The sequence below is a fragment of the Oreochromis aureus genome, linkage group 7 (assembly GCF_013358895.1).
Source record: "Oreochromis aureus strain Israel breed Guangdong linkage group 7, ZZ_aureus, whole genome shotgun sequence".
Classification (NCBI taxonomy): domain Eukaryota; kingdom Metazoa; phylum Chordata; class Actinopteri; order Cichliformes; family Cichlidae; genus Oreochromis; species Oreochromis aureus.
Window position 1 is genome coordinate 24,497,333 of NC_052948.1, and position 27,781 is coordinate 24,525,113.

At 38.8% G+C, this 27,781-nt stretch overlaps 1 protein-coding gene across 5 annotated transcripts in view; it reads left to right on the forward strand.

Annotated features, from left to right (window-relative positions):
• The first annotated feature begins 765 nt into the window (after positions 1-765).
• The window catches only part of LOC116317485 (suppressor of tumorigenicity 7 protein homolog), a 56,490-nt gene continuing 29,474 nt past the window's right edge, over positions 766-27,781 (forward strand). For 2 of the 5 annotated variants that reach the window (XM_031736266.2, XM_031736267.2), the window contains exons 1-2: positions 767-1,153; positions 19,668-19,703. In XM_031736266.2, coding sequence (XP_031592126.1) covers positions 19,682-19,703 — 22 coding nt within the window. In that variant the 5' untranslated portion in view covers positions 767-1,153; positions 19,668-19,681. Of the gene's footprint in view, positions 1,154-19,667; positions 19,704-27,781 lie in introns of all 5 variants that reach the window. The other 3 variants (XM_031736268.2, XM_031736269.2, XM_031736270.2) reach the window with 2 other exon arrangements.

Genomic DNA, 27,781 nt, shown 5'->3' on the forward strand with positions numbered 1-27,781 from the left:
TCATAATTTCTGATGCTATTTATTGTGACATAAATGGGTAAGAAAATGATAATGTTGGGGTAAAACAGATAAACCACCACGCATCTGCATCACTGATTTAACTTAAGTTCAGATTTTTAATATGCAATTAATCAGTATGTCTGGTTTTTTTCCATATTCCATCAGTCTGCTGCCATTAAAGATGAAAATCTTTGCATTACAAATGTTCTACAAAAGAAAACTGAATTGGTACTTGGTGCCCAATTTTTGTTTTTCTTTATATGGATAAAACCATTTTCATTATAAATGGATGCAGAAAAGGTATAGAAAAATAGCCAGAAATTAAATGTCTAAAATTCAAAATTTCCTTGGAGTGGATCCCAAATCTTCAAATGAAATGTACACCCGTGTTAAAATAAAGTATCTGCGATATCTTCTAAAGGTGTCTCTCAGGGTGATTCATTTTTTTTTATATTTTGTTTTCATTATTTTAGACAAAACAGGGATAATAAAGAAAAAAAATGTTGCACAGAAATTTGGCAGCAGGCAGAGATCCCAATATGGCTGTAGAGAATAAGAGCTGCATGTGCAGTATGGGGAATTTTTCCAATTAGATTTGACGGCTGACAGACTGCTGATTTTATTCCTAAGGCAGGGTGGTTGATAAGTGTATAACAGGTTAAAACTACAAACAAGGTGTCATGAAGCAAAGTGTTATGATACATAATAGTTTTTTTTATTGTTTTATTTGTTTTTTTACACTGGGAAAATAAATGACAAATTGTTTTGTTAAGACTATAAAAATCACAGGAATAATTCATATTGAGCTTAAATCTTTCCAAAAAGTGTTTGCTGGCTATATTTATTTAAAAACTCGAAATCGCCAACATACAGGTGGATTTAAATGAATGATTATTCAACGGTGTTTTCTGCAGCTCGCTGTAGGTGAATTAGCGACACCTTGAGGCAGCTGGAGCTAACTGTCCAGGTTAGCGAGCCGGTGGCTAACTGGTAACTGTTAGCTTTAAGGTTAGCCTTCCAGCCCCGTTTGCAGACACGTCCACACATACACAGTGTCTGCTGCTGGATACTCAGACACATGCTGTAGTGCTGGCAGGAGAAATGCTAGTTACGAAGAAGTCTTCCACCAGTTTCTTTACATACGCAAATTGAGGTAAGATGTCTCACATGATCCCTGTCAACGCTGTCATCCACAGCGCTTCCACTTCTCTCTTTTTTTTTCTTTCTAAAGTTTTTGCCAACGTTAGCCAGCAGCTCTTGTTAGCAGTTAGCTAGCAGGTTGAGTTAGTGGCTACGACTCACCGAGCCCAGTTTAAATGGAAGCCCTCACACGCGTGACTGATGTTTAATGCACAGGGGAGAGTGAACAGGATGCTCCCGAGCTGCCGTGGAATGAGTTTGTCCTGGCAAGCGGCACAAGGCGGGGAGCAGTGTGCTGCTTTTAATGGTCTCCATCATGAGTCAGTGTTAACGGTGACTCCAGAGTTCAGAGCGACTGTTTGCCAAGTTTCCTCTTCCTTTATCTTCAGGAGACGCCTCTGTCAGGGATGCTCTTAAAGCGAACTTTGTGTTATATATTGTTTTTTGTTTTTTTAAAGAAATGTTGAGCTTAGTCTTGCGGACCTGAGGTGTTCACCTCTGCTGGGCACTCGCAGCGAGCTCAGGGTTGTAGTTGGCATGTTGTGTCTCCGTGCCTTCACAGCAGCCGGTGGATTCGTCTCCTGTGACTGTGAGCTGAGCAGCAGATGGAAGAATGTGCTCTTTCAGAAAGCCAGCTGGCCCCGGCTAGAGAGGGCAGGAGAGCCTGTAGGCACAAATAAGCTGGTTGAAGAATTCGTGTGTGTGTTCGTATATAAAGTGAATAGTCATGACAAAAAGCATGGGCGTAGAAAGTTAGTTTGACAGGTTTAATATGGCATGCCGGCAGCTGGCTCTCACCTTCCCACTTCTTTTCGTTGTACAATAAAGGGTTATTATTCTATTCTTGCAATGAAAGGTGCTAATGCTGCTGCTGCTGCTGCTGAATTGGCTGCCTGACAAACCGTAATCCTCCCTGAGAAGTCTGGAAAGGCATCAAAGATTATTCTCTTAAGCAGGGATGTAGCAGTCCTTAAACCTAGACCGAAATCACGATAGAAACATCCACAGCATCTTACGGCAATTCCATCTTCCTTTTACCATGATGACTGCCTGAGCTAGTAATTCCAGCGCTCTGTACTCCAAAGCAGGATATGGGGTGTGAGAAACTTGAGTAAATACAAGATCCATTTTTAAATTGTGATTTTATTTATTAATGGAAAAAGGTCGGCTGGCCTCTCCCTTAGAGATAGGGTGAGAAGTTCGGCCATCCGGGAGGGGCTCAGAGTAGAGCCGTTGAGGTGGTTCGGGCATCTGACAAGGATGCCTCCTGGGTGAGGTGTTCTGGGCATGTCCCACTGGGAGGAGGCCCCAGGGCAGACCCAGGACACGCTGGAGAGATTATATCTCTCGGCTGGCCTGGGAACGCCTTGGTGTTCCCCCGGACAAGGTGGAGGAGGTGGCTGGGGAGAGGGAGGTCTGGGCTTCTTTGCTTGGGCTGCTGCCCCCGCAACCCAGCCCCGGATAGGCGGAAGAAGAAGATGGATGGATGGATGGAAGTTATCCATCCTGGCCCTATGTGGAGAAAGTAATTTGGTTCTTATAATTAACCATAACCCATCCTGATCTACTTGAGCACTGAAGGCATTTCATACAACTTGCCTTCACCTGTTCACACACATTCATACAAAGTGTTTTGTGTCTAGCTTTGACACACATTCACACAGGGGCGCCTCCAGAATTTTTTCATAGTGGTGGCCATATGTGGGCCACTAAAAATATTGGGGTGGCACACCAAAAACAGAATTTCCGGTTTTATTATGCTGCTGTCCAATATAGGTTAGCTGAAAAATATGGCAAGAATTATAGAAAAGAATTATATGCCTAGTTCATTTCCTGCTGTTAAAGTTAATATCATTGAAAATGGGTACATAAGAAAACCAAATTATAAGCAAATTTTGGTAAGGGGTAATTTTTATTTATTTATTTTGGCAGAGGGTGGCCAGTTTTCCCCCCCCTGGCAAGATCAACAAGATGTTTTTTGGTGCATGTGAAGCCTTTGTGTTCTTTTTGGTCAGGAGTGGGGGTTTTTTCACCTTGGGTCTCTCCTATTGATCCCATTTTTGCCCACTCTTTTTCTTATTGTTAAAATAATGAAAAGCAACCTTAAATGAGTGAAGGTTAAGTGAGGCCTGCGGTTCTTTAGATGTTTTCTTTGGGGTGTTCTTTTGTGACCTCCTGTATGAGTCACTGATGTGGTCTTGGAGTTTTGGTAGGCTGGTCACTCCTGGGAACATTCATCACTGTTTCAAGTTTTGTGCATTTGTGGGTAATGGCTCTCGTGGTTCACTGGAGTCTCGGAGCTTTAGAAATGGCTTTCCAGACTGATGTCAATGACTTATCTATTCTTGAGTTTCTTTAGATTGTGGCATGATGTGTTGCCTTTGAGCTTACTTCACTTTTTCCAGACAGATTAACACAATGTTCAACTGATTCAACAGTGAAATTGAACTCAGCTGGTTAATGATTTAACAAAGGAATGAAATTGAGACTTAATATTGAGGTTTAAGTATTACCATAAGTTTGAAAGGTACAAAATCACTGTCTATAGACGGGAAATTGAATCAACTTTTCTGGAAGATCATTCATACCTCAATGTCTGGATAGTATTGGTGTCGAACGTTTGTTAACCCTAGAACACTAAATAATGGTTTTGTAACACTATTGCTAATGGTGGGTGTATTTTACCTGATGATAAAACATACTTCCCATCAAGAAAGTGCAACAACACATGACAGATTGAAGTATTTTGCTTTTATTTCCTGCTATACAATGTCTCATAAAATTTAAAAAAGGTTTAAAATGAGTGAAAAATTAGGGAATCCCTAACAACAACAAAAATCCTAAAATAATATTAATAATAATAATTATAATGATTAAAAAGCTGTTTTTTTAATTATTATTATTATTATTATTTCCTCAATTGGCTGCAAGTAATTTAAAAACTATTTTAGTGTTCTAAAACCTTTTAATATATAATTCTCAAGCAGGACACCTAGTACTTGTACCTGTTGATCTTATACCGTATTTTAAGGCGCACTGTCGATGAACAGGTCTGTTTTTATACATGAAGCGCACCGGATTACACGACGCATTAAGCAAAACAGTCAGATAAGTCAAACTTTACTCAACTCGTTCTTCTTGCTTCCTCCACTTCCGTACCATTGATTCATTAATGTTGAATTCTCTTGCAGCTGCTCTATTCCCATGTTGCGGTATATTAATGACTAACCTCGTATTGTGGATGGATTATCTCAGTTGTTCTCCTGACTGAAGTTTGGTCCGTTTGCAACATCCTGCCATGTGATTACATTTGTCCCTAACCATCAGGAACCCTCCCGTTAACTTTTATCAAGTGGAAAAAAGTTAGCGTTCATCCTCCAGCTTCACTGTGTTTTTATGTTATGCTAACATAGCTGTGTCGCTAGCGATCACGCAGCACATCATTATATACCAGCTAGTCCAACTTCAGTAACCCTACAAAAGTCACTGCTGTTTAGTTTTCTGTCTCCATTTATGTTGGAAGTGATAGCAGAGCTGTACGTTTTAATTTTTGTCAGTATCTTATTCTTATTGTATTCCAGTGTTCTCTAATTTTTACTATATAACTTTGCACTGTCCACTTTCTGCTGTAACAAAACAATTTCCCACGTGTGGGACTAATAGAAGTTATCTTATCTTATATTATCTTATCTTAAATCTCTCAGTCAGAACATGGTATATCATGTTTAGGTGGAAACTAGCGAACTAACTTCCTGCTAACTTCTAACTCCGTTAAATTTAATAAATTCTGTTTTCATGGATGACTGAAAACAGAAACTTAATTGTTACACCTGATAAAGCAGCAACACTGATCATTTTATTAAAGATGAAAGAATCTAGGCAGTTTTTAACTCTCAGTGATGCCGCAGTGTTCATTTGACTTTGGGACCTGAAGTGGACGGAGTTTTGGACCCAGATTACTCCGTGAGGCTCCTACTACGGTAGCCATAATGCTCCGACAATCCATCAAGCGCTGCAGCTTTGTAGCTTACCAAAGTCGTACTAAAACATTTTTTGACAGATTTTTGAGCGCCGTGTACCATATAAAATCAGTTCGAGGTCAGTAAGCAAAACCAGAATTCATACATAAGGCGCACCGGATTATAAGATGCACTGTTGATTTTTGAGAAAATTAAAGGATTTTAAGTGTGCCTTTTAGTGCGGAAAATACGGTGTAATATTTGTAATTGGGCTAAGCAGACATTTGAATCCCGTTTTGGTATTCTTTACTTGCTCTCAGGACAGTTAAACATTACCAGGGCTCCAAATGAAATAATAAGGCTAAAATGTCTTACACACACACCTAAATATTAATTTAATGTGTCCTTTCATATTGTCTTGTGTCTCAATAATAGAACTGTAACACTAGCAAGTCTGTTAAATTGCACAATCAGCACTTTTATCAGCTTCCTTCCTGGCTTCAGATGGGTTGAGCTACAGCAGCTGTAGCTCCTTACTACAGTAGCTTTTTTCCAGTCTTACTAACCAAAGCATTCAAGGATACACACATTCATGAAATGCTTTTCGTACTACACTTTTACTATCACTCACAGTGCTACTTTGTCTGCAGCATCTCAGAAAAGAAATGAGTAAAGGGCTGTTTTTCCCAAAGACTTCTATACAGCTGGGCATTAGGGGTGTGCAATATAGCCCCAAAAATTATGCCATGATACTTCAAGAAACTTTGCGATTATATATGTGTTAGAAAAACCCCCATAACAATAAGTCAAATATAAGCACAAAATTACAGTGTTTCAGTAAAATTGTAACATTACTGCTTAGCATTTCAGTTTAACAGCAGCTAAAGTAACTAAGCCTTGTCACTCTTCAGTAGCTTCACAATATTGTTGTATAATGAAATCGAAATTGGAAAATAATTTTAGCCCTGGGATGTTATATCTTGGGTCGAGCTTTTTAAGCAGCTGCTTATATCCTAGCCTTCTTATCTACATCAGTAATTTCCATCTACCGTTTATTGAAGTTCTGACCATTACTTCCTTCCAGAGTTGCTTCTTCTATCTTTAAGGAAAGAAATGCAGGTTTAAAGCACATCTGTGTTGGCTTCCTTTGCAAACTCTGAAACTATATCCCTTTTTTATATACAGTCTATGGTTTAAACCTCCTCTTTGCCAGAGTCAGCCAGTCAGAAGAAAGTTGGCTTAAAGGTAGAGTAGCTGAAATGGGTTTTTTCAGACAGGAAATTAACTCATTGTCTGCTATGAAGGATTAGTTTGAAATGTAAATCATGCAGTGCTAGGAAGAAAACAGTTGGGGATGAGCATAATAATAATTATAAGTCACCTTTATTGTCTTAATCAAAGTGATTTGAGTTTTTGGTAACTGAAAAATGTCTTCCTTTGCAGTACATGCAAGCAGGTTTTGAAGTGAACAATCAATAGATTATGAAAAGCATGTATAAAAGTTTCTCAGTGAGTCAGACATTGGTGTCTTCTAAATGTGGTCAAAGAAAAAAAAAAATAATGTCAAGCCAAACTGGATATCTGAACATGGGTTTTGTATCTCTTCAGCATATCCTCATTTTATTAGATTTAACTAATGGCATACATACAGTCTCAGCTGGCTATAAATATTATTTCATTTAATTTCACAGTGGGGACGTTGAATGGAACTGAAACCCCACAGCTACAATGTGCCCTCGTCATCGTGCTGTTACGTATCTGAGGTTGAACTAAAAAAAAATCTGCAGTCAGTTAGAGAGAATAACATCTGAAAACATCAGTAAAAATAAAGAAGAGGTGTATTTTTGAAACAGTTTATCATGCTTGACCTTTTCTTACAGTTGATCTTATGGGAAACGTCACGCAAGGTGTTGAATTGATAACACAGTTTCACTTCCTCTTCCTGGCTGACACCAGTATATGCTTATAATATTTCTTCTTAGTTCCTCCTTTACAATGAGAAATGCGAACTTGTGGGATTCCCTCCCTTAAAACTGGCCAGGGTGCTTCATCTAATCTCCATTTAGATAGCCGTCACCCCTCATTAAACCTGTCCTTTTTCATCTTCCTTAGGTGATAAAAGTGATTAGCAATAACTTTACAGCAAATCCCTTTTGTGGGTAGGAAAGCGAGACAACATGTTATTTAGTTGCTGTATGTTTTGATAAAGGGCATCTTCTTTCATCATAGTGTTTGCTTGAATATAAAAAAAAAATCTGCAAGACTGCTTACAAAACATGTTGTTGCATTTGGGAAACACAAATGTCTACAGTAAACCTATAATAAACCCCAATTATAAACTTTTTAGAGAAATATTTTATTACAGTGCTGCTGATTTTGCTGTGACTAAATCCTCTTTTTGGAAGAAGCCAGGAAATCTTCTGTGAACAAAAAAAAACTCCTGACAAAGACAGTTTATACCAATTTTATTTTTAATGCATATTCAACTCTTTCAAACTTGGTAGCACGTACAACATGTGGCTTGGTAAATATGCAAGGCACACTAATCAGCTCTGCTTGACTTTCCTGAGAAGGTCAACAAATGTTACTTTGACTTTATAGCAACATTATGCAGAATTGTCTCACAGTATAAGATGCATGTTCTCATTTTTTTTCTGTGATGACGAAACATGGCGGTAATAAATTGCTCTGTTTAAAAAAAAAAAAAAAAATAATAATAAAACCTGTGTCTCATATATAGTATACCAAACTGTCTATTGAGGCATATTTAATGCAGATTACACTGAATTGAAGCTCATGTTGGCCTGCTCCTCACTGTGTGTGTTAGATGGCAAAACTACACTATCGTCTGCTTTCAGCAAGCTTGTGATTTGCTTATGCAGACGGCTTTGTGCAGAGTATCTGGTTCATTAATGATAATTTATCCAACCAACTATCACACCAGCATTTGTCTCAATTGTCACTCACTTAAGTCTTTTCACACACACACACACAGCAGCTCTCACTCTATCTGGACCCAACGGAGGCTCTGCCAGCTTCTTTTTACAGAGTCTGTGTGATCTCAGACTGTGACAGCGGAAAATAATAGTCGGGTCTTTTACAGCTAATGAGTGGGGGTCGTGTCAGTTCCCTCGCCTAAACCAATGATTGGTGTTTCCAGAGGTGTCTGAAGTGGGCAATTTCCTGTTGTTTGCCATGTGTGAGAAAGGGAATAGTGGGAAAATGTACAACCCGATTCTCCCAAAAATCTCCAGTGTTGATGATTCCATAGATTGCTTGGCACATTCATTGGGTACATGCTCGGTAGGGATGTTCCTACTGAAGAAAAAACTTAGACTAGTGGTAAAATAAAGTCACCTAAAATATAGACTGATGGACACATGCCTTTTTTTTTGTTTTTGATTACTAACCAATCTACAGAGCACAAACAATGGTAATGAGCAGGGGTGCACATAAGTGGTCCGCAGGTGCGCATTCGCTATCAAAATAAGACGCGCACCAGATAAGAAGTTGCGACGCGTGTTTGCGTACATATAAAAGGCACTGTTTTTGTCCACTAGAGTGGGATTTTCACGGCATATTCTGCACCACATCTCTGTGCGTTCATCATTTGTTTGAAGCCAGCTCACCTCCTGCAACCACTTTTCCGAGAATACGCGCTTCTTTTGCGGTTCGGACTCCTTCTGACATTTCTTTGGAGGTGGAGGAACACCAAAGTAATTGCTTAAAGGAGCTTGCGTCTTCGACATCTTTAGGAGTTCTAAACAAATGGCTGTCCTCCTCCAGAAAATCTTATGTATGCAAACGCGCGTTACAACTTCTTATCTGGTGCACATCTTTTATTTTGACAGCGACTGTGCACCTGCGGACCACTTATGTGCACCCCTGGTAATGAGGACCGCCCTCACCAGTAAACTGTTGAAACTGCTGAAACACGATTAGTCCTGACCTCTAGAATGGGCACTATCATTTTGATGCACAGCTATAATACTCAAAATGTCAGAGTATAAGAAATTGAAGTTTAAAGGGAAGATTAACATACCATTTTTTGATAGTGTAACATTGCTTACTAACCCTTAGTGACCACTGCAGTAGAGCTATAATTGAACTTTTTTTTTTTTCTTCAATGTTTGTGGGAAATACTGGCAGGCTGATAATGTGATAAATTGTGTTTGGATTCAGACACATTCTCCAGGGCATTTTTCCCAAGCTTCATATTCCCCAGAGAAATACTAAATGCATCAGAAATAAAATCTCTTTGAAGACTGAATTTTTTTTCCTACTGTGAAAATGTTTCAAAAATGTCAGCCTGGGCTAGAGAAATGATGATTCTGTACTGAGAGGAAGGTCCACAACTCTGATAACAACAAAAATACATCAAATATGCTCTTATATATATTTATTTATTTGGACATATGTGTAGTGAGACATTAAACACACACATCTCCATTCGACACACTAAACACTATAGCATAAAATCAAGTTGTCTCAGATTGAATGAAGAATATAAGAAATGCTCTGAGTCAGCTGTGCGATGTGACACAAGCAGCCACAGCACACATTCACCACAAAGCCAGATCAGACTGGTCAGAAACCTTTATTTAGAACCTGTGCAGCACACTTGTAACATGATCTCAGCCAGAAAAGTTAGCTCTACCTTTGACAGAGCATACAGCTCCACCCTGCCTAGAAATGTCCACAGGCTGAGTGTTTTTCTGCACAGAGCTATACACAGGGAGAACTTTCACATCAGAAACCCTTGATCACCCTTTAGACTGAAGGGTTATTCGAGAAGAACACTTCAAGGCCTAACAGCTGGTTGGTTAATATCTGACCTCCCATGTCTATAACTGCCCCGGCTAAATGAGAAAAGTCTTTTGGACTGTTGTGTAGGCACACTGACTTTACACTGATGAGGGAAATGCAGGTAAAATCCATTGTCCTGTACAAATCCACTCAAAGAATTTATAGCAGTCCTGAAGGAAAGGGTGTGATGAAAAATGTAGGGAGGTAAAGAGAGTCATAGAAGCTAGAAAGTGTTTCTGTTTTTTGTTTTTTGTTCCCAAAGTTGAAATATGGACTCCATCTACTGAACTTGCTGTAGCTCAGTAGACGGAAGTCTTTTCATATTTTTTGCTATCAGTATGTAAAATGGAAGTTGGACTGTTTAGATTTTAAGATACCAGCCTTATAAAATACACCACTTAATCAACTGTGGCCACAATCATGTTATACTAGTACTTTTGTGCAGCAGTTGGTGTTTGCAGCAGTTCAAGAAACTAGCCTCTGTATACAGGATGTAGTGGTGTGATAAAGATAATACATACAGAAGATGCTGACATATTAACTACTTGTATTTGTGGTTGGTGGTTTGTGCATTTTCTCAGCATAGCTGGCTGAATAATGAAACATAAGAACAGAGCACTGAATTCATGATTTGGGTCCAGCATCTAAATGTTAAATTAACTAGTTTATTTTTTAATTATACTACTATTTGCTACATGCCAAAGAGAGAAGTTCATCAGAGAAGGCTAACAGCCACAGTACGACAACATGAAGCAAGTGATTATTTCCCCACCCTCTGTTCCTCTTTCTGGCTTCCTATTTTACATACAGAGACAGTTTGATGAATGACATGGCATGTGGTGTGTATTTAAATGCTGTTAAGGTTTGACTTCTTGCACATATTTGAATCTATGCAAACTGATTAAAATTAGCAAGATTCTGTGTAAAACTAAACGCAACCATCTGAGGGACTCTGCAGTAATGAAGCTGGGTAATGCTCCAGTCCATGTCGTAAATTGTCTCAGTGCGACTAGAGCTTTTCTCTTTTTTTAGTATTGTACAGTTCTTAGCAATATAAAATATAACTAAATATAAGTTTAGTTATAATATAACTAAAAATATAAATTGAGAAAGGATGATCATTGTTTAATATTACATCTGGCTTAAGCCCCATCTAAATTATTATTATCATTATTATTATCATTATTATTATTATTATTGTTATTATTATTATTATTATTATTATTATTATTATTATCATTATTATTATTATTATTATTACAGTCTGTCTGACTGTATTTTATGGATCTGGGTGAGACTAACAGCAATTCAGACAAGCCCCTGTGATGAAAAAGAAATCAAGGGACATGGCTACTCTGACCAGGATAGGGTAACTGAGGCGCCACCATGGAGCCAAACCTGGGAGATGGGTGCTACAGGAGAGACCATGGTGGCTGGGCCCATGGGGTCTGGCTGGACACAGCCTGAAAGCAAGACATGGTGGGGGCATTAGGCACTGTGTTTGCTTCTCCTCTTGACTTCTCTTTCAGTATCAGCGCTGATGTGGCGGTGTTGTCTGCATGGTGACAGATATCAGTCATGAGAATCCTCCTGCTCCTTAAAGGCGGGCATAAATAAAAGTGAATGTATGATCTAGCAGCAGGGTGCGAATCAACCAACTTTTAAATTTTATTATTTAGCAGCGTTAAGTGAGTTGTGTTTGCATCTTGTAATAGTTATTTTGTGTTCAGTATCATACAAATGTCTGTTTCATTTTTCTGTTGTGAAGATAGCTAAGACTTCTTTGAGTCTCAATGTCCTGCTGGCCTTCCAGTTTCATTTATCAGTGCTCTTTATAAGGCATAGATGGTCCTGACTTTAGATCAGGTCGCACAAAATACTGAATAATCAGTAACTGCCTGAATTTAACGCAAATTACAATACAGTAAGTATTTATAAAAAGTCTATTAGCACACTCACAACAAATTAGCTCATTTTCAAATCTATAAATGTGTTTCTAATTACACTATTAATGATTTACTTAGACTTTCTAAATTATACCATGAACCTTGAAGAGCTCCTAATCTGCAAATTCAGTCTCAGCTTTTTTTAAAAAGGGCTTGATTTAGTCATATTTTTGCCATTTGTATTAACATATTTGCATGTAAGACCAGTGGATTCCTGTGTTTTCCTCGCTCAGAAAGGGCCTATGGGTTGCGACTGCACATACAAACACGATCAACCTGGGTACAGTCTGAATTACCTTCTTTCACAAAAGCATGTTCCTTTTATCTTGCTGTTTGATAAATAAAAATGTCTCTAAAGGTTTTGGGAGGTTTTTATGAAATGAAACTAGTGGGCTGTAATGCAGTTATTTTGTTTCATTTGTTCTCCCTGCATTAGTTGTCTAGTAATTGCAGCTCTAGGATGCTGGGGAAACAGTCCCCCATCTTGATCAGTTGATGTCAGCAACGATAGTTGCAGTATTTCTGACCCAGTTAGCTAAACATGGTACTGCATTTGAACAGTGACCATGTGTAGATAATGAAAACTACACCGACCTTCCTTCCTGTCCCATGTGAGTATCTGGTAGTAGTAGCTGGGGACATGGTTGTTAAAAAAGACTCATCAATCTCTGTTGTTGTGTGTTTGATCTGGTGGGCACAGTCCTATCTCATTCTAGCTAACTTCAAGTGCTCTAAATTCATTCTCATCAGGCCAGAAAAATCCACCACTTTTCACCATTCAAATGATAAATTTGACCACCAACAGATATGCTGGATTAATGGTGTGTCAACTCTAGCAGAAACATTGAAAGGACATTGGTCTCATCCTAAAGTCTGCTAAACTAAAAGAGGGGGTGAGGCTTATCTGCCCCAGTTCTGCCTCAGACTCTTTTGAGATATGTAACTACTTCTTTTTATACTTAGTTCTGCTTGTAATTTTTTAAAATGGTATAGTGGTGGGATGGCATATAGCATATGAGACTCAGCCACTAAGGCGACATTGTTCTAACAATTTGGTTCTTTCTAATATTTGTCTTGTGAAGCTCATACTTCTTTTCACCTCATTATCAACACATTCAACTCTACTGGAGCTTCTGTCCTTCTCCTCCTCCTTTTATGCTTCCCCTCATTTTTCTCTTGCCGAAGGATGGCCACACTCCTCTCACGCTTATTTTCAGTTGCTTAGCAACCAGAAGGAGATGCTTTTTTGGGGTGATACTTTGTGATGGAACCGGAGGCGAGGTGAGGTGTGTATTGTTCAGGAATTAATGGCTCATGAATGCAGTTCCACTGAAGAGAGGCAGTGTGGAGCACTGTTTAAAGTAAAGCATTCATTGAAGGATGTCATTGTTCCTTTAGTCAATGCCTGACAAGTGTTCAAATTACCATTGGTTGGGTGAGCTAGGCCACCGCCAAATAAATCAACCAAATGAAAGAAAAAAGAAAAGGCATTAGAAAACAATTCATATATGTTTTTGTAGTTATTTATATGCACTTGTGTCATTTGTTCCTAATACAAGAGTCCCCCTGCCTTTCACAGTCATTTACAGCTCCGCTAGTTTCGCTTCTCTCTGCTTTGTTTCACTACCACTATTTATGTCTGTTTCACTTGCACACAAAACAGAGGGAAATGGAAGGAATATGAAGTTTTGTCATGTTGACAACACCGTGCTACTTCACTGCAAGCGTAATAAAGTCTGCCCAATGAGTGCAGTTCATTCAAAGGTGTTGGAGACATGACAGTTTTTTACAAAATGTGTAGTTTTCATTAGAACAGTAAAATTAAATGAAACAAAAATGGGAGCTGAGGAGAAACGACAAGGCACAGCAAGGTTTCTAACGAGGCACAAAATGTTAATGTAAAAGCCCAGCAGCAACACTTCTGTATGGAAAGAACCTCAAGTCACTTCAGTAAGTTTTTGCTTTGTTTGGCATTTCTTGAAATCTAAATTCTTTAAAGGAAGAATTGGTAGTTGGAAGTTCTATGTATTTGGTATCGAGTTATCCTTGATTCCTCTGTCAAAAGTCAGTGGTGGTTTTGCATGTGGAATAGGGCTGGGCCATATCACACCGTTCATGGTAATACTGGTATAATGTTGGGCAACGATAAGAAAATGAAATATCGCGGTAGAATATGGGTAAAACGCGCATGCGCAGTGCCTTTGTTTTCACACGCACATGGCGGAGAAAGCATGGCGGCGACGGAGAATAAGAAAGGCGAAAGCGGGTCGTTGAATAAAACGGATGAACCGGAATTGGTTTGTAAAAATGCTGCAACTTCAGTGGTGTGGAACTGGTTTAGCTTTCGTCCGTCAGATACACAACAAAGCACTGTTTTTGGTAGAGCATGCTAGCGGGCCGTCGTTATCACCGTATTTTTTGGAAAATACGGCACACTTAAAATCAATCCTTTGATTTTTCTGGAAATCAACAGTGCCCCTTATAATCCCGTGTGCCTTATGTATGAATTCTGGTTGTGTTTACTGACCTCAAAACGATTTTATGTGGTACACGGCGCTCGAAAACCTGTCAAATGTTTTAGTACGACTTTGCTAAGCTATGAAGCCGCACCGCTTGATGGATTGTCGGAGCATTACGGCTATCGTAGGCAGGAGCCTCGCGGAGTGATACGTACTGTGCTTCAACATAATATTACCGTATTGTGTGTGTATAACCTCTTTGTAAGTTTTGTGGATATTATACATGGTTATACTGAGGATATGTCGGCCAGTTTCTACTGGAAATGGCTTTTGGTTAAACTGTCAGCGAGGAATTTGCATTTGCACTGTTACATTTTTATATAACTTTAATGCACATAAAAAACAGCTGCTTGTTTAAGTGAAAATACATTGATGTTTTTTTATTTGCACTAATAAAGTTGTGGAGTTGTAAAGTATTTTGTCTAGTGTCAATTATATCGTCAGTTATATCGTTATCGCAAATTTTCAAATGTATATCGTGATAAATATTTTTGGTCATATTGCCCTGCTCTAATGTGGAAACCACTGAATGGGTAGGTGTCCAGTTGGGTCAGTAGGCCTCTTTGAAAGGTCACGACACTGAACAGCATTCCCAAAAAGTTGATTCAGTTCATCTGGATGTAGCGTTTTCAGGGGGAGAAACGTTTCGTCACTTAACCAAGTGACTTCAATCTCAGCCGACTGCAGGTTTCTCCAACCTTATAAACAGTACATTTGCATAATGTGCAAAGGTAAAGTAAGATAAGGCTGGGGCAAAACATTTTTCCCACTGAAAACGCTACGTCCAGATGAACAGAATCAACTTTTGGGGATTTCTATACCTTAATTTATTCAGTTAGTCTATTCCGTTTATTCAGATTAAGAAAATCTTATGTATGTTTAGTTTGCAATACCAGACCTTGCTGATCTGACATAAGAGCAGAGCACGCTGCATGTTGTAAAGTCCCAGCTTGCTTCCCCTCACCTCTCCAATTACACAAGGGGCAGCTCTTTCAGGCTGCCCCTTGTGTAATTAACAGAATCTCAGGAGTCTTTATTAAGAGTGGAAGGATTGTCAGTGCACTGCAAAGCTTGTTCATCTTATCAAATCTGTTCTGTTATCAAACCTTTGAATATTTCAATATAACATAGTGCTTACTATATATGATTATTCAATTTCCTTTAAAAGTATGAATGGGTGAAAAAAACGTATTGGCATTGTTCACTATTCTCATTTTAGCTCAGTATGAGAGTCATTTACAGCTGTGTCAGATCAGTCAAACGTGGCATGCTGTTGCACCACTGTTGCAGCGTCCATGCTCAAAGATGCTGCTAATCAGACACCAATCAGGCACCTGATGATCATTGCCTAGGGTAGCAGAAGATCAGAACAAGAGCCAATACCAGATTTGGGAAGTTTTTCATTTGCACACCCTAATTGTGCTGCTGTACCCACAAATATTCAATGCAAACATGGTGCCAAGAAGAAATAAGATGTAAGGTATAAGATTTATTGCCAAGAAACATCGTTACAATAAAGAAATAATCAACCAAAAACAAATTCCCAGCTTTTTTGATTGGGTTTATTTAGTACTGTAGCTTTTTAAAAACAAACAGAAAAACGCCTCTAGTTCTCTTTTTAAAGTGTAAAGTGTTTCACAGTTTGAATAGAAGCCACTCATTAAAGATAATTAAAGATAATTATACATGTTCCACCAGACATAGTCAAACATACAGACTTCAGCATACACACTTCCAGACACAACCTATGACCAACAAGTAATGGGAGAAAGATTAAAGTAAAGCTAACCTATAAAAATGATTTTTCAAAAGTCATTTAAAACAGCCGGACTGGCTGGACTGAGGAAGGCTATTTCAGAATATTGGTGCTACAACCCCAAAAGTGTCTTCTGGTTTTAAAATAAGAGGATGGAGCAGACATGTTGGTAAGATAATCTGAGGGGCTGTCTGCTGTAATAATGTCTCAGTAACTCTGCTGTATAAACAGGTGTCTGACCATGTAGAGTTTTATATGTTAATAGTAGAATTTTAAAGTGACTTCTGAATTTTGCTGGAAGCAAGGTGTGATATGTCCAAAATGATGCCAATGTTCTTGGCATATGTTTTGATATTGCTAGCGAGTGAGCTGATGTAATGACTAACCTCTCTGAAGAAGTTGCTACCGAGTTGCTAAGAACCACAGTTTTAGGCCAGAATTCAGATGGAGGGAATTTGAGTGAGGCACTGTATGAGAAAACACTGTTGTTAATATAGTGGCATGGTCAGAGAAGTCTAGTAGGACTAAAAAGGAATATTCACCTCTATCCTAGTGTATAAGACTATTACTGAATATTACTAATGACAGAGTTTTAGTGCTATGTTTCATCGTTAACCAGAATTTATCAAAGACATTGTTTCTCTGCACCAACTGAAAGAGGTGATGAATGACAACTTTCTCAAGGGTCTTTAAAAAGAATGGCAGTTTGGAAATGGGTCTGTAATTATCTAAAACAATGGGATCTAGGGAGTTTTTTTTTTTTTTAATGTCAATTTAGCTGGAAGACATGCACATATATGAGACTATTGATATTAGAAAAAGTATGTGTTAATATGGGCACAACACAAAACAGAATTTTCAATCTGGCATTCAACAGGAAGAAAGCATGGACAGTCTCTGGGGGGTGGTTGCATTTAGTAGGTCAGCAGAGCATACACTGTTTAACTTTGAGACAAGTGATGATGGTGGAGCAGCAGTGTTAGCATGTTAGTGTGGAAGAGTAGGGATATGCCCAGTAAAACCTCCTGTGGAGGCCAATTACATTAAGCATTTTCTAGTGTTTTATACTTTCTATATACAGTACACCTGCCAAGGAGAACAGCCCTATTTTAAATGTGTTTAGGATGTTAGCTATTAACTAAGAGTAACACAATAAGCACCCTATCACTTCTGACTATTGAATGGTAGTTGGAGTTTTAATGGTCAATGGCTTTTCTCCAGAGAACACCAGGAGGCAGTTGGTATTCGAGGTAGCACATTTTTCACAGCAGTTTAATTTTGATAAGTGTGTTTTGTTTTTTTAATGTTGGACATAGATTGTAGAGTGTAACAGAATAGCAGTGATTTTTCACATGTAAAAATAGCATAATGATATGTGGCTAAACTCTGTTTGCTAAGGACGGGCACATGTGCTATGTTCTTCCATGAGTAGGTAGGTGGGCCAGAGGTAAGCGTGTGGCTACGGTTCATGGATATGATAGATTAAGATGTAAATGCGTGTAGCTATATTTCATGTAAGATGTAAATCTTAAAATATTTTTTTATTATCCTAACCTAACACCAGATTTTCCTTATAAGAAAACTACATTTTGACTCAGTACTGCTGATTTCACATATTTTAACTTAGTAGCAGGGTTAGAGAAGGGGTCTCTTGCCTGTGCTTGAAGAACAAAGACGTGGTGGAGGAGGAGGAGGTGGGTATATGAGACACAAAAGATGAGAGGCCTCCAACAGTACACGCTCGTCTCTTCAGCAGCTGAGCTAATCCACATGCTAGCTGTCTTCATCGTATTCACAGTGGGGGCCATTAAAGCGTCCGGCTGGATGACCATCTATCTATTTAGGTTTGTAGGCTGGTTGGACAGAAGCTGTTGTGCAGACTGTATCTATTCATTTCCCTAAAGCAGGTTCAGGGCAGATTGCCGCTGCACAGTTGCTGGGTATTGCGTTTATTTTATTACATTTAGTACCAGTCTTCATTAAGGTGTTACAGTGTGCAATAACGGGCACCTCAGGGTATATGTGTGTCCTAAAAGAGGCAGGAAAAAATTGAATCATTTAGATCATGGTGCCCCGAATACACTGACCAAAGGGTTTTTTGGTACATTGCAGGTTTTTGTTTATTTTAATTTTTCAATGACTTTTTACTGTGCTTTAGATACGTGCTTACCTATAACTGTCAAACAGAGCAAACACCAATATTTATGCCACTGTACAGCAGTCTCATGACAGCAGGTGAGTAACACTACTATGAAGTTTCTTTCTGTCTTCTATATAATTTCCACTTGCAGTTGCTCTGTTTAATTGTAATCTTACATAACTATCTACTGTGTGGTGTTGTTGTTGTTGTTGTTATTATTATTGTTATTATTATTGCTAAAATAATTCACATTATTGATAATATTGCGATTTAATTTTAAAGTCTTCTGTGCAAGTTTGATTGATGATGCTGTGATCAGAACATTTTTGTTCTGGCTCCCTGATGCGTGCGTGTATGTGTGTCAATAGCAAGTAAATACACAGTAGTCTCCAATGCTCTGCTTCATACTTGTTTCAATTTGTCGAACTAACAGATGAAAGCCCCCTGCCCCCTTCGCTGCTTCATTGTTTTTGTGTGTGTGTGTGTGTGTGTGTGTGTGTGTGTGTGTGTGTCCTGTTTGTATCTGTAGCCCTACCTCTGCCTTTTCTCTCTTTCCCTTTTTTATCATCTAAGTATGCTTCCCCCTTGCTTTCCCGTTTCTCCTCCAGTCTCGTATTTTCCTCTGTTATGTTTTTCTCATCTGCTCTTTTATTCCATCCAGTTTGCTTGTGTTTCTCCTTCTTTCTCCCCCCCCCCCCTTCTCCTCCTTTCCTCCCTTCCTCTCTCCATCTAGCAGTAGTTGTCAGTCAGTCTTTGACAGCTTTCTCCCTCCTCTGTCCTGACGTCACTCTCTGTTTGCATAGCTATTGTCTTACAACGGCTGCAGTAACAGTGGCAGGAGCTTCCTTGCCAGATTTTCTTTTTTCACTCCCTCCTTTTAGCTCTCCTTTCCCCAGGAAAGACTCTCCCTCTCCCCCACAATCTCACGCTCTCTCTCTTCATTAGTAAATCCTACAGTGGAATGAGAAGTGAGAGAGTGATGGAGAGGATAAGGAGGAGGATATAGACTGCAGAAAAGCAGAGATGCAGTAGCTAGCCACAACCACTTCTCCGTGTCTGGATTTGCTGCGGCTGTGAAGGATTTCTGCCAGTTTTTATTTTATGTTTATTTAGTACTTGATTTAATCCTCCAAAAGCCTCCTTTTTTTGGCAGCTGCACTAGCTGTGTGTGTTTGTGTGTGTTTGGAGGAGGGCTTTTAAAGCAGCAACGGATAGCGGAGCTGGGGCATCTGGCTGTCTGGGAGGCAGCGACGGCCGGCTGGCTGCATTGTGTTGCTTTGATGACCCCCGCTGTGTAGCTGCCTGCTCATCAACCTCCCTTCTCTCTCTTTCTCTCTCACCCTCCCCTTTCTCTCTCCTCTCTTTCCTCCTTCTCCTCCTCCTCCTCTCTCTCCATCACAGCTCCCGGCCCAGCCATGTTCGGCACTGAGTCCTCATGTAAGTACCATCACCATCCTTCCGTCTGCCCTGTGTTTGTCTTTGTTTATGGACCTTTTAATTCTTGCGTGTGTGTTTTATCTGAGGATGAGGAAAGGGAATATGCTAGCTTTCCTCTTTTATTGCATCCCGTCTTTCCTCATCTCCCTCTCCTCTCTTGTCTTCTTCCTGTTTTGCCTCCATGGTTGCTGGTGGCAGATTGCATGGGGAGAAATCTGGGATCTACCATTTTAGCACAGAGGGTCGGCACTACAAGCTAGCTGGACATGCTGACTTAACCGCCTACCCTGTATTCTCTCTGAGCCTTACTGTGTGTGCATTTAAAATTACCACAAAAAAATCACCTCCCGTCTCTATCCGTTTTCTGCCCTCTTCATAGTAATAGCTGCTCTTTGAATGAACATCTGTTCTTGTGCATGTTTATGTGAGTGAGCATGTCGGAAGATGGATGCTTTGACCAGAGTTGCATCGTCTCCAGAAGCATCAGTCTGCACTCTGCTTCTTTCTTACAGCTCAGTCAGATCCCTGCGAGGTGTGAGCTTAGCATTTCCTGTCTCAAATGCTACTGAATCAAGCATAGCACACCGCTCTTCTATATGTATGCACGTGTGTCTTTGGACACCAAACAGCCCCTCACCTCCCTCTGAAGTGTTACTAGTGTTGATGTTAAGGTGAGCCAGTGTACTTGATTCTCCCATTACAAGAATCCCTTTTGCCTAGATCAATACCATGATGGCTCACTCCACTACCTGCTCATTGTTTTCAGAAGGCCTGAGATTATGTCATTGATTCTGTCTTGATTGCACAGTCGAGGCTAAAACTAACTTGTTGTTTTGATGTGGGATCATAGCTAGCATGCACACCGGCAATTGCACCAGGAGTGGTTTAGAAGCCAAATAGTAGAGCCTAATCTTTGTTTATGAAATGTGGAGCTGATTGGATGACACTGTGCAATATCTTGTAATGGCTTAACATTGTTGTTGGTGGAGTTTTATTTATTTATTTATTTATTTTTTTAAAGAAATTAAAAGTAGAGATCTTTAGATTTACAATTGCAGGCAGTCATTTTATGAATCAGAAAAGTAGCAATATCAACTTAGATGAAACTTGTATAAAATATACAACAGCTGCTAATAGTTTAAAGTGTGCTTAGATGCTTAACATGTCTGACCTGCCTTTGAACATGCATGCCATTTCCAAGGAAACATATTAATGGAAATGTTAGAGCATGTAAGCATAGACATCTTGCGTACTCCAACATCTGCATTTCCAGTTAAATAAATAATACACACATGATTATTAGTGCTTAGTTTATCTGAAATGACTCCAGGTTACAATGGCAGCACGTCTTTAACTGGCAACAGTCCTCTGAGGAAGTAAGTAGTGCATCCAAAATGGGGTTATGAAAATGGAAAATACACTTATTTTCCAGTGGGGGGAAAAAAGTAAATAAATAAGATAACACTCTACTCATTGCTTTAAAGATATACGGACCAGTCATGCTTTAGCGCATAGTCAACTCCTGATGGTGCATTTCCATCCAGGAAAAAGCCCTGTAGTGCAATAGTACTGTCTGATTTCAAATTAAATGCTGTTGTAGCTAACTGTTGCTTTAGATAGTAATTTGTATTTCTGTGCTTCATTACCTTTTCATTAGATGTAATAATTTTATATCAGATGCACAGTTGTTTATGGAAACAATTCTACTTTGCTGTAGCAGAGATGGTACCTGTGACCTTTATTTGGCAGCTTCTCCTCGCTGCCCACTATTCTGAGTTCTGTTCCATTTTGACACAGGCCTGCCACTCTTTCCATTATGTCATGTCTGCAGTTTGATACAGGTCGGTTAGTAAAGCATTACTGCGTGTTTTTGTTTGTTTGTTTGTTTTTTCCATTTGTTTTTGTTTTTGTTTGTTTTTAAACAGTAACTCAAAGGACATAATGCTGCATTAAATCTACAGCAAATCTATAACACAGACGAGAGGAGGTCAAGTATGAGTATAGTTCTGATCAGTTCACAGGATATAATTATAGGAGATCGTGAGCACAGTGTTTGCATTTCTTTATGAAAGGATGTACACTCATTTGACTGACGTTTTTAAAATTAAAAGTCAGAGCTCGCGATCGTAAACATGCCTTGAACAAACACATTCACAAACTGTTGTGCTTTCCTTGTGGTCATCATACTCGGTCACCTGGCAAATTAAACTGGAAGTACTATCATGTAAAATTTGGCCAATCCCACTGATTCCTGTTTGAACAATACTCTCACCACCACAATGTATATTTAATGTTGGATGTGGATATTCTTCTTTCCGCACAACTTTGTAGGAAATCATTCGTGACTTCTTGAGTGTTTCCTGACAATAAGCACAGACAGACTAGAAAAACACAATGTTCATTCAGCTCTGTAGGTTTAAGTAATAAACTCAGCAATGTTTGTTGACATGGTTAAGCGGGACCCATTTTTATAGGCTATTTCCTTTTGAAATAGCTTTGTTGTGGAAACGGCTTGGGTCCAACAAACACTGCAACAGGAAACAAACCATGGCAATTTTTAGTTTTTATTCGAAACACTAAAATTTTCTCTGGCAATCCTTTGTATAAGATCATTTATTTTAGGAAACCATCCTGCAATACATGGGATATCTTACTTTATCTCTTATTTTGGGGGCTAAATGAAGCTTTCAATTCCTTGTGATCATCTTTGATATTGGTTTCAAATCATAAGCTAGTTATCTACTGTAGACACATGGACTTCACAAAGGCTTGTCAAGTCCTGTTAAGCTTTCACGGCAGACTGTGTGGCACTGAGAAAGAACTTAGGGGTGTCTGATTTGCGTATTGTTCAGAAGATCATCTCCTCTCAAGTAGGTGTAGAAAGTAAGAGGAACAAACATCTTCTGAAACTTTTGCCTTTCTCTAGATAATCCTAATTTAGAGCTAAAATGTCAATGGTTTTATCCTTTTTTTTGTTTTTTGTTTTTTTGCAGTGTTTTACTGTTTTAAAATGAGCTATATTTTGAGACATAGCAGTAATTAGAGTGACTAGTCTATTTTGAGCTCCGTGCAGCATTGACATTGTAGGTCGGTGTTCAGGTTTGGTGGGAAATGTGCCGAATTGCTTTCTGGCTCTAAAATCTGTTCTCCCTTTCTAATAAGGACAGATGGTAGCGGGAGAGAAAAGCCTGGGAAATCACTTCCAACATGTTTGTCCTCTTCAGTACAGCAAAAGACAAAATAAATGTACACCATATTTAGTGATTCTTGTTATATAAAGTAGAACTAATTTGGCAGTACATGTAGGATAGTATATGGATGTGACAGCTGTAATTTTTCTGTATCTGCTTATTCAACTATTTTCATTTATTTATTTATTTATTTATTTATTTATTTATTTACAGCTGAGCAAAATTAAATGCGACTTTATAACAGGTGAACAAATATAGATAAAATATGTGCTAATTGCAGCAGAAGTCTGTTAACCCAGACTAATGTTTTTATATCATGAATTAAATTTTCCCAAAGGTGTTATGGAAGTGAAGTCTATTTAGGTGTTGAAATATACCAGCCATTCCTCTCAGTTTTCAACATCCAGCTAGATTTCTAACCTTATGGACCCGCAAATATCAACTACTTTGCACACTTCTGTGAGCAGTTACCTTGTGTCACAGACATAAACCCGCACACACACAGATGGGACTCATTTGTACATACATTTGACCTCAATAGCTGTTACCTTCCTGTCCCCTTCTTTTCAGCAAAGTAGGTTTTAGGTAATAGTAACTGTGTTCTACCTTCTTTTTTTGCTCTCGTTTTGGCCTGTTTGTTGTAGGGTGCTGTGAGGAAGTGGTTCAGTAGTTCTACTGTCAGTCTATACTTGATCAGAATTGAGGTCAGTACGTACAGCTTTCTAGATTGTATCACTTCATTCAGTAGCCTTGAGACTAATTATTGTATGATGTTAAACTGTCTTAGGAGGACATGATGATCTTATCATGGATGTGTACTTGAAGAAACCAACAGTGGCATAGGACTGTTTTTATTGGTGTTATTATTACTTTAATAGTCCTTGGATTTAAGAAGTAAGAGACTTGAGACTTACTTTGCTGTGGACACAGTGGACAAACAGTGATTCTTGTTTTCAATTTTTTTTTAATCTCCATGGATGTCCAGATGGAGTATTGTGCTCACCATCACTGACTTGGAGAGACAGCTGACAGACTACACCAATCATAGCTAGCTTCCACAATGACATTTCTGGTATGTCACTGTGATGATATGTCAGGAACAAACTGTTGGAAACAGGAATGTAGATAAACTAACACTGACTGTCTTGTTGATGTAGATGAGAGACTCTGGGTCCTTTTCAAAAGAGTGTTCACTCCATTACGGAGTGTGCAGAAGAGTGATTTGGGCATTCTTTTGGTCAATATTACAGTAAATGTAACAAAAAACGAAGCAAACATGTAGATGTAGGAGATACTTATAAGGAACTATGATACAGTATAGATAACCTTTTCCCCCTTGATTGTATTTTTTTTGCCCAGATGCTCAGATATGTCTTATCCTACGTTTCTACCATTTGTAACATTACCTTGTGTCTCGCATAAGTAGCGTACATGCAATGCTAACTGTAAGAACATATTAAGCCAGCAAAGATTTCCTCCCAGGTTAATTGATAATTGATAGTTTATCGATCTAAGTTCATGGTAAGTTTTAGTATATATATGTGATCAATACTTTCAGGGTGAATTGTGAACCTTGGCAGCTGTTTGTTTGGAGCAGCTCTTCAACATAAAACACAGGGATAACCATTAGACATGATAACTTACAGAAAAAAACAAATGGGGGAAAAATGGCTTGAAGTGTTATGGTAGCTGAATTGCAGAAGGAATGAACATTTTAAAAAATTTATTAAGGATACACTGATGCCAGCTGAATAATTTCACCCTCAAATAGATGACCACAAAATGCCAAAATACTGTTTTCTGGAGGATTTGCTGGTTTCAAACCAGTACTTCTTTAAAAGTGCTGTTCAGACAGTTTTTATCTTTTAAAGGAAGGCTGTGAAACCAGCAGATAAAGGACAAACACATGAGCCTCTGTATAAAACACCGATAAAAGACTGGCACGAAGGGAAAATGTGAATTTTGTGTTGCTACCACTTCACAAATACCTCAGTGTTCCTATAAAATTGAAGCTAATCATTAAAATCTCTACCAAAATATTTGTGCTGTGTAACCATTTCCACCCCTTCATAATGCATAATGCAGTCTTTGGCCACATGCCTGCTTTGCCTGAAATCAATAATCATCACCTGGGCTTTAGATACATTTGGGATCAAGAAGTTATGATACCAAGAAGTAAAATCTGTTGGAGTATTTCTGTTGTTTGACTAGAAAACAGAGACATTTCAACAGTGTGGTGTCGCAGAAACATAATAGCTTCCCTCATGACTGCTCCTGCATCCATCAGTGGATATTAATGGAGTACACTGGCTCGCTGTCAGTCAAGACATCTGAGGACAGGCTGGTGCAGCAGTTTAAATAGCATAGTAACCCATCTATTAAGATATGGATACTTTACTTTGTGTTGAATGCGAATGAAAAGTCAGCAGACAGTGTCAGACTTCTGCTTTTGTCTTTTCTAAGTTACTTTATATTCACAAAATATTTATTAATGTAAGTTTAATGGTTTGATTTCCTGTCCTGCACTGACTTTAGCTTCTGAGTCTCTTTCGGCACTGGTTGTATCTCTCCTCCCACCAACTTCTGTATAGTAATAATGACTTGTAACTGTTCTTTTAGGCAAGTAGCCCAGCTGACTGCTATAAGCTTTGCAGAGCAGGCAGCCATGTATATGAATCTTCTCTATGTTTATGTACTTATCAGTAATAATTTAGGTTACATGTCAATAGAGCTTCGATCCTTTGTTTTATGTAGCACTATCCACCCAAACATAATCCCATGTTTGTTATGGACTCTGGAAATAGCTTCTTTCTTTTTTTTTTCACCCATCAGCCATATAAAATGCTAATGGAATATTGTTGTCATCCTGTTGGGTGGACAGCATGGACAACATGGACACCCAAGTATGTAGAGGCAATAACTAGGGAACAAGACGGTGTAGCATTTTGAAATTCATACCATCTGCTAAAAATCTCAGACGAGTTTCAGTGACTTCGACCTCAAGGTTGAGGTCAGAGATCAAATTTTCTGAAAATCTTATGAATGCAGTAACTCAAGAAGAATATCACCTCGGATTTTCAAATTTATACCATTTCCTGGAGGCTGGGGGATAGTACTGCCGGCCACCAGTATTTTTATAGTGGGGAAACCATCCCTATCTCAATGTAAGACCATTCAATGTCACCTAATTACTAGCCTACGAAAAGAAATGGTGTAGCCTTACCTGTGTGACTTGCATCAGGAAGTGGCCAGTGCCCGTCACCAGCCTATCAGGACAGCATTTGCTCTCATTTTGCATTCTGAAGATTTTCCCTCACTATAGCCAAATCCTTGAAACCGCCCAACTGATGAGTCCAGAAAGCATCCACTACTTCTCTTTTGGAATAGAAGGAAATGTCAGCATACCAGGATAAACCTTTTAACAATGATCCTCTATTGGTGAGAGAGTTTATCCCCCAAGTAAAATCAAGGGCCAGAAAATTAGCAGAGTTTTCTACTCTGAGAGCTGTTTTAAATAACCTGATGAAGACTGATTATTTGACTCTGTGTAGACATTTGCTGTTCTTTTAAGAACTAGTACTTTTGTAGGGTGGCTGGTAATAGAACAAAACAAATATATTTGTCAGACTGAGAGTCTGCTTGGCACCCCAGCAATTGCCAGCGACTGGTACATTACAAAACAGCAAATGTGTTTTGTGTTTCAAATCTCACTACTTCTTCTTTTCATTGGAATGTTTGTTTCTAACATTTGCCGTGAAGCAAAATTAAGACATCCTATACCAACAGAAGGGTACAGCAGTGAATAATTGAGCCAATTGTAATTGATGAACATAATTCATTAGCTTTAAGTAAACATTGTCAACATATAAACATGTCTCATTATTTAAAACAAAAGTATTGTGCTGATAGAACAATCACAGATTTTTTGTTGTTTCTTATTTTCTCCCTGGCTTTGGAGTGTAACGCAGCACATGAGGATAACTGTTCCATGTGTAGTTAAGTCTGTGTTGCTTTTTGAGGGGCAGCAGTGTGTTTTTCAGTATGCAGCAAAAACACTGAGTAGGATTTTAAACCCCTGATCAACACAGTCTATGGCATTTCTTTGGAAGCTTAATTGCCAACAATACCCCTACTAATAAGGATGAGCTCATGAGAATGCAGCTGGCATGTGTAGGTATGTTTTCATTGTGGGAGGATTGCTGTGGGCCATACCTTAGTCATACCAATCCATCATTGTATGTTCTTTCATCAGTGGTAATTTTGGAATACATTTTTTTTTTTTTAAAGCTGGATATTGTTTTGGCTGTTTGCATGATAGGATCACTTAATCTTTCAGTGCAGTGATGAGCCACCAATGGCCTTTAACCTCAGGAAACTTCAGGTTGTGTATTGTATTTGCTGTTCTATTGTCCGTGCCCAAGAGCAGACTAAGGTACTTACTGAAGATGGCCATTTGATGAAAGCACTCTGACGGCAACCAGCTGTCTCTGTTGCTGTGGTAACCCCCGTAAGAACAGCAAGACGGCAGAGTGATCAGGTTTCTGTGGTAACTGCTGACTACTGCTATTTTGGTCTTCTGTGCTCATATAGTGGCTAGAAGTCAAGAGAGCTAAAAATGAGGCTTATTGTAGTTAATGGGCTTTCAGTAAGGTCTTATATACCATGAAAGCAACACTAATGTATTTGATTGGATCATGACCTCTGACCCTAAATCCTTACTAAATAGGTGCAAGGTTTAGAAAGACCCTAAACCATAAATCTAGCAGTATAACTAGATAACTATCAGTTATCTGGCATCAAATAGGATGCTGTACAAAATGAACTTAAGCCCAGTGGTAAAACTATTGTCTACTGTTGTACAGCCAGCACTGCAAAAGAGGGATTATC